Source organism: Quercus lobata, chromosome 6 (assembly GCF_001633185.2).
Source record: "Quercus lobata isolate SW786 chromosome 6, ValleyOak3.0 Primary Assembly, whole genome shotgun sequence".
Classification (NCBI taxonomy): Eukaryota; Viridiplantae; Streptophyta; class Magnoliopsida; order Fagales; family Fagaceae; genus Quercus; species Quercus lobata.
Window position 1 is genome coordinate 10123333 of NC_044909.1, and position 8097 is coordinate 10131429.

At 34.8% G+C, this 8097-nt stretch overlaps 1 protein-coding gene across 1 annotated transcript; it reads right to left on the minus strand.

Moving 5' to 3' along the window:
- Window positions 1-4590: 4590 nt before the first annotated feature.
- LOC115949669 (protein DETOXIFICATION 55) lies at window positions 4591-6868 on the minus strand. Its single transcript, XM_031066958.1, has 2 exons — window positions 6667-6868; window positions 4591-6461 (listed from the first exon to the last, which is right to left on the minus strand). Exons 1-2 carry the CDS (start codon window positions 6709-6711, stop codon window positions 4974-4976), a joined length of 1533 nt encoding a protein of 510 aa, XP_030922818.1. The 5' UTR covers window positions 6712-6868; the 3' UTR covers window positions 4591-4973.
- Between the last annotated feature and the right edge of the window lie 1229 nt (window positions 6869-8097).

Here is an 8097-nt window from a genome sequence, read left to right on the forward strand (position 1 = left end):
TTGACCCTTAGTCACAAAAAGTGTACATCACTTCACATGTCATCTTTCATGAGTCTATCTTTCTTGCTCTTCCTGCACCTTTATCTGCCCCTTCTTGCTCTACTAGTTTTGACAACCCCTCTTTTGACCTTTGGTTATCAACTCTTTTACCCACTTCTTCTGATAGTCATTTATCTACCATCTTTGATATTCTTCCATCCTTTCTTAATCCTTCTTTTCCTATCCCTAGGTCTGATACAGCTCCCAATGTCTCTGCTGATCTTTCTTCTTCTTTAGCTTTTGATTTTGATGCTGTCCTTCCTTCTTCATTTGCTTTTGTGCCTATTGTTCTATCCCAATCTGCCCTTTTCTGAGTCCACTAATTCTCATCCTAATACTCATCTTATGCTTACCAAATCCAATTTCCAAACATGGCATATTCTAGCCCAAAGCCTTTGCCATAGTAAGGGATTACTTTCAGGCAGAACCTCCAAGTTTTAATGTTGCTTCTTAGTTTCCTCATTGGATTGAAGCTATGGATTCTGAGTTTCATTCACTTCAAAAGCAACATACTTGGACTTTAGTCCCTCTTCCATCTGGTAAGAATGTGGTCCATTGTAAGTAGGTGTATAAGATTAAAAGAGGGAGTGATGGCGTTGTTGCTAGATACAAGGCATGATTGGTTGCTAAGGGGTTTTTGCAACAATATGGTTTAGATTGTGGAGAGAAATTTAGTCGTGTTGTCAAACTAGCTACTGTGAGAATCATTTTAGCCTTGGCTGTGCAGAATCATTGGCCTTTGAAGCAATTGGATGTGTCCAATGCATTCCTTCATGGCATTTTGCAAGAGGAAGTTTTCATGTCTCAGCCCCCTGGCTATGTTGATGCTGCTCATCCTGATCATGTCTGTCTTCTTCATAAGGCCTTTTATGGTCTTAAACAGGCACCAAGGGTCTGGTTTGACAGTTTCACATCTGAACTCTTTCACATTGGTTTTCAGGCTTCTTTTGTTGATTGTAATTTGTTACACTTCACCATGATTCCTTTGTGGTTTATCTGTTTTTATATATTGATGATATCATTATCACTGGGAATAGTATATCTTTTATTGCTCACATTGTTTCAAGACTTGGGGCTGCTTTTGACTTGAAGGGTCTTGGTCCTCTGAAATACTTTCTTGGTCTTCAAATTGAGTACACCTCTCAAGGTCTCTTTGTGCATTAGTCTAAATATGTTTTAGACTTGCTTACCAAGTTCAATATGTTGGATTGCAAGCCATGTCTCACTCCTTGTTCTCCCACAATGCATGTTAGCTCTCAAGTCAGTCCTTTACTTGCGGATCCTACTGTCTATAGGAGTATGGTTGGGGCTTTGCAATATTTGACCTTCACTAGACCTGATTTATCTTATTTAGTTCAGCAGGTTTGTCAGTGTATGAGTCAACCTACCCAACATCACTTGATGGCAACCAAAAGGATACTTTGATATCTCAAGGGTACCTTGCATCATGGAGTTCATTTTCAACCTTGTCATTTAGCTCTGTCTGCTTATTGTAATGCTGATTGGGCCGGTGATCCTCTTGATCATAGGTCCATTACATGCATGTTGGCATTTCTAGGGAATTCTCCTATTACTTGGTCTGCCAAGAAGCAATTGACTATGGCTAGTCTTTAACTGAGGCTGAATATAAAGTCTTGGCTTCTACAACTACTGAGTTATGTTGGATAAGAATGATTCTTAAGGATTTGGGGGTTTACTTATCTCTCCCTCCTATGCTTTGGTGTGATAATGTTTCTGCTTTGGCTTTAGCTTCCAATCCAATTTTTCATGCTAGAACCAAGCATATTGAGGTGGACTATCATTATATCAGAGAGAAGGTTCTTAATAGAGATTTGCAAATCAATTTCATTTCCACACATGATCAGTTGGCTGACATTTTTACTAAGGCTTTGTCTTCCCCTCAGTTTCTGGATCTTGCATACAAACTGATGGGTCTTTCTCCCCTCAGTTTAAGGGGGGATGTAAAGACAGGTGACATAGTACCTAATAAGGCTAAAGCATATGACAAGGCAGAAGGAAAACAACTTGTAGTAGAGTAGCTTTATAGTCTAAACTGTAGGTAGCTTATGCTTAATGGTATTAGTAGTGTTAGTTATTGTTGCAAGTCCACGTGTAAGCATCCGATGAGTCATGCTATAATTAGTTGCAGTAATCCCAAACTTTACGGATCTGGTTGTGTATATGTATTGGATTCGGTGAATGAATGAAATCAAGAAGCTTAGAATTTAGTTCATCAAATTTCATCTTTTCTTTGTACTCTTCTCCGTTCTCTACTTATTTCCTTTTCTCATGTTGCTTTTCAATCATAATGTTAAAATCTCAATTAGTATAAAAATAAAGGCTAATTAACTTTTCACCCTATTTATAACTATTTGTCTCTTCTCTCCGTCCAAATATAAGGTAATCTTTTTATACAATTCAACCATAATGTTATAATGTCAACCCATCTTGAGTGAATTCCCGACATTATGCAATGATTTCTTCTTTATTACAACCTAGAAAATCATTAAAAGTTCATAGCCAGTTTTTCCACCCATAATTATTAGCCCGACTTGCTTAATCATAATTCTCAAGTTCTATAATTCTTAATAAACCGACCTATACTGATTATAGGATGCCCCTAATCTTCTATTTTATTTGGCCTCTAGTTAAAAATTGATATATAAGTACCTGATTACTGAATTTCAAATTAGAAATAGTGAATCTTTCTAAAGCTAGTTTGGTAAAATGAGACCTTTACACCATTATAATGTCACACTTTTCATTTATGAAACTCTTGCTATTGGAAGAAATGTTGTACCGACACCGACCAAGATAAAAATCCTAGATTCAAAAAATAAAAGTTGAGTCTAATTAATTGACTGATAAAGTAAGCAAGAGGAAACAAATTTTTTTTTGAGAAGAAGAGAGACCAGAGTTTTTTTTTTTTGAGAAGAAGAGGGACCAAAGTTAATATAAGCAATTAGATTTTAATTAATTACAGGTAGGGTTCAACAAAATCTTGAGTTGGACCGACCCAAATATGATATATCTGTAAGAGTTTTTAAATTTTATAAATATTTTTTGAACCAAAAGGTAGCATTATTGTTCGGTAAAATGTCGTTTTCCCGTGCCATAGAAGTACAAACATACCTTTTAAAAACTTTATTGCATGGGGATATCTGCGTGATAGAGATTTTTGGCAACAAAAGGTAATAATAACGTCAAAAAAGATCACCATTTTTTTCAATTTTTATTATTATTACCCTCACCACCAAGTCATTTTCAGAGGATAAGGCATTATTTGTTCATTACTGTATATGAAAATTGCATGTCAATTACAATTTCATTTTATACTGATATTATTATGTTTATATATTACTATGCTACTAGCACACTATATATATATATATATATATAGATGAAATGGATCTATATATAAAGTTTCGCATTTCGAATCATATTACTGTAATTCCAACGTGGTGAGTGATGACCTTACAGAATTATATTCCACGTTCGGTTAGTACCGTTGTCATCAACGTACCATCTCTTGCCTACTCACATGCATGCTTTATTTTATTAGGTGCCCATACATATCCACATGTGCATGTGTTTCCACGTCTGCTTCATAATTATTGATTTACGCTTACAATAGTTTTACAACAATTTCACAATAAATCTTATATGATAATTCGTTATTAATTGTTATAGGGGTCAGATGGACCTAAACAAATAATAATTTTACCAACTAAGATTTGTTGTAAATATATTATGAATATAACATTTTTTTTTTTAAATATTTGCACACATGGATAAAAGTGTGTGCTTAATTAGGAAAGCATATATTTTTTTTGACTTCTTTTGGTTGTTTGATTAGGTATTACTACTTTTTAAAACCTTTTGTTAGAAAAAAGTCTAGTAATTTACTTATATATATATTGTAACTTTTATGTTGAATGTGTGACAAAAAGCTAAAACTACTGTAACTTATTTAAAAAAAAAAAGTAAAAGTTAAATTATTTATAAAAAAGCTAAAACAAAAATAAAAAAACAAAAAGACTTTTCCCAGATACTTGTTGTAAGTTATAAACTAATAAACCTCACTCTTTTCTTTTTTGCTTTCTAATTATATGCTTTATCTATGCTTTCACACAATTTAATCTTCTAAACAAAATAAGCCAATAAAAATAAACATATATCAAAACACAGTAATATTCTTCTTAGATTAATACACAACAAGAAAATTTCCAGGATAAGTAAGATAAATAATTGCTTTATGAAGGTCCATATATAGATAAAGACAATTCATCTTTTGTTGAACAATAAATCTAAAAATATAAAATTGTTTATAAGTGTTAACATCACGTGTGATTAGTGCATAGTAAAAATGGTGTCAATTATAGACCAATGTGGAATTGATATTGTTTCAATCACAATTTTTCATTAATCACAAATTTTCATTTGAGTATGTTGTCAAAAAGTTGTCCCTTGTTAAACACTAGCTTAATTCGAACTTATAATTCACTTCAATTTTTATATATGAAAAAGAAAATTCCAGTTGAATACAGCTAATTGGCTAAATGGGCTATATTACACGTGATGAAATAAAAGTAGAGAAAGAAGGCTGTTACATTGGCAAAACGAAGAATGAGTCGACCTAATTAGCTCACCTCACAACAGCTTAAGAAAAAAGAAAAAGAAAAAGAAAAAGAATATATAGTATCTAGTCACTCTAGCAACATCTGCTTACAACCCAACTTTTAATCAGACCAATATGCATGGAGATAGACAATAGAGACAAAAATAAATATTAGAAAAAGACAAAGCAAAAGGGAGACGTACATATAAGGTGGCTTGATAAAATAAAAGTGTATGTTGAATTTGTCATGTTAAAATCCAAATTCTGCTGCTTGTCGTTCCTCAAATCTGTGTTTGATTTTTTTTTTTTTTTCTTTTCACTTTTCAAATTCCTTTTCTTTGAGAAACCCAAGATCAGTACCACCTTCTTCTTGTTTGACTGTTTGGTCTGCCAGTGAAGATGCATCACTAATGCTAGTCTTTCCCACCAAGTCTTTGGCTTTTAAAGATTCTCTCTCCCAATCAGTGTTGAACACCACAGCTAAGATAGAGACTGCACATGCAATCTGAGCTGCTAAAAGGCCATAACAAAGACCCACAAACCCTAGCTTCCAGACAAAGGCTAAGACTATAGCTACGGGTGCACCCACCAAGTAGAAAGAATAAAAATTGATTCCTGCCCCGATACCTGGCCTAGCACTTCCTCTCAGTATCCCACAACTTGTGGTTTGTGGACAATTTGCTAGTTCACATAGTCCAATTATAGGTAGCACAGTCATAGTTAGTTCGAGAACCTCATTATCCTTTGTGAACACTCTTCCCCATGGTTCTCTTCCAAGAGTGGTCCATAACAAGCCCACTAATGAACTCAGTAGGGCCAATCCTATGGCTACCATTGTGGCCAAACGGGCCCTATCTGGTCGATTTGCTCCAAGCTCATTCCCTACTCGGGTTGATACTGATGCACTCAGTGCTGTTGGTAATGAATACATGAGTGATGTGGTTTGTATTACTATAGCTGATGTTGCAAGTGCCACTCTTGGATTTTGAAGGTAGCCAGCTAGGATTGTCATAAACTCGTACCACCACCACTCTAGACAAACAGCTAGACAGCTTGGTACAGCAAATCCAAGCAACGTAGCCCATTCCTCTCTTTGTGATGATGTGGAAGTAGTAAAAGGAAACGGAAAAGGCAAAGGTTGTGATAACATTGGCATGTACAAAGGATCCTCAGGGGTACGAGTGTAGAAAATGTAACAAATTAGAAACAACAGGGTGTTGAAGTTGGTTACAAATGTTGAGATTGCTATTCCTCGTACCCCAAGACCAAGTGTGAAGGCCAAGTAGATGGTGATAGGAATGTGTAGAAGAATTGCTAGTAGATTGCACCACATTAAAGGCCATGTTGTGCCTTTGCTACGAAGGTAAATACGAAGGGGATGAAGAAGGCTATTGGCAATGAGATCAGGGATAGCAAAGCGGCAATATAGGCTTGCCACTCTCGTTATTTCTGGGTTTTGGTGAAGGATAAGCATGAGAGGTTCAAGGTTCATCCATATTAATCCAATGGAGAATGAAGCAAGAAGTAGCATGAGAATTGTTCTTTGTAAAGTAAGAGTTACTATGGAGAAGTTTCTTGAACCAATCGCTTGGCTGCAAAGGGGCTCCATGCCCATGGCAAGGCCTGAGAGGACTGAGTAGCCAGTGATGTTGGTGAAGCCAATAGCTAAAGCCCCACCTGCTAGCTCTAGGCTTCCTAGTCTTCCCATGCACACGACTAAGACCATGTTTTTCAGATAGCTCACCAAGCTTGTGGCTGCTAAAGGGAATCCTATGCCGGTCATTCTCTTTAGCTCCTCCACCACCTAAAGATTAAAAAAAAAACCAAAAAGTATCACATTGTATATTGAATTTATTTTAGGTACGCAAATAAGGGGGAGTTGGGATTCGAACTCCAAGCACTGAGTACCATAGAAGGTGTTGGTACTACTGGGCCGGGTTAAAGCTCCAACCCCATATTGGACTTGGAAAAGATAAGAAGATTTTGTAGGAATATATGAGATTTTGTACCTCTTGCATTGTCGGGTGCTTTTGGGGCTTCTCTGCTGCAACCATCTTTATTTCTTTTGGCCTGGTCTTCTTTTCTTGTTTCCTTTGTGTTTTCAGTGTCTGAGCAATATGAAGGATTTGTAGAGCTAAGTGTTTGATGGTGGGATCTCCTTTTTTCTAACACACGCTCACGCCAGAGAGAGAGAGAGAGAGAGAGTGTATGTGCTCAATAGCTCAATGGTTAGACTTAGAAGAGTGAGAAGTATTTAAATTTTATTAGGAGCGGAGGTGGTGGGGTTTCATCTATTTTTTTATTATATGAAAAAAAAAAAAATCCCACTTGCATATATTTAATATCTGTATTGTATATCATTGTCTTCTAAGAAAATTAAAAAAAAAAAAAAAGTATAGCATTGCACTCTATATATCAAGTGCTTGATGTCATAAAAATAGACAGTAATTTGAATAGTGCAACAATCACTGCTCAATCTTGTTTAAAACTTGAATAGTGTGCTATCGAAGAAGTCATGCCAAGCCCCTACTATTTCCATCATTTAATTTGTCATTTTTCCAAAGTAGATCAATCAGATCCACCTTCTCTTCGGAAAAAATCATACAGAATCACAGATACTTTTATAGTTCCTGAATCTTTATTCACGCGAGGTGATTGTGACCATATCATTATTATCATCAATTATCTCTGGTGTCTTGTATGTGTACTTGGTAATAGGTTAAATTATATTTGGTGTTTTGTATGTCTCTATAATCGGTTAATCTGGAGTTTTACATGTTTGAGGGAGATGTTCTTCTGGCATCTACTATTCTTTGGCCTTTCCCATGTGATTTTTTGTGCGTATCAAATTCTTTTTAACTGTCTTCACAATTTATTTTTTCGAGCATTGAAGGCAACTGCTTGACAGTACATCTTTAATGGGCTGTCCTTTTTAGGGTGAAGATAATATACAGTATAATTTGAATCTCATTGTCTTTATTGAAAATATTGGAAGACGTCAATTAAACTACATTTTAAATTATATGTTGTAACCACCGTATATTTTTAATGCGATGGTCATCTTATAAGTATAAATGCTTGTGGAGTGTGGGGGTAAGGGTCATGGTTCAAGTCTTCAGGAAGGAGTTTCACACATATATACACTTAGATTAAGTTAGAATAGAATTCTATCTTGTATAAAAAAAAAAAAAATTACATGTTGTAACTTTAATTTAGACTTGTTACGATACTTAACTATTTTTTGTTGTATATATATTATGACAAATTTATTGTTGAAATACATTTTCTTCTTATTCCCTTAATATACTTGTAAAATTTTTATATAATTAGAGAAAAAGAATTCTCTCATCTATAAAATGCTTAAATATCTTTTTTTTTTTCCTTTAAAACCATATTGAGATAAGACCTAAATTTATAGATTGAATGATAAATAATATTCA

Excerpts from the sequence above, each read along its gene's own strand:
- LOC115949669 (XM_031066958.1), bottom strand. The coding sequence starts at position 6,711 with ATGGTTGCAGCAGAGAAGCCCCAAAAGCACCCGACAATGCAAGAG. Across the intron at positions 6,462-6,666 it reads AGCACCCGACAATGCAAGAG|GTGGTGGAGGAGCTAAAGAG; the intron begins GTACAAAATCTC and ends TTTAATCTTTAG.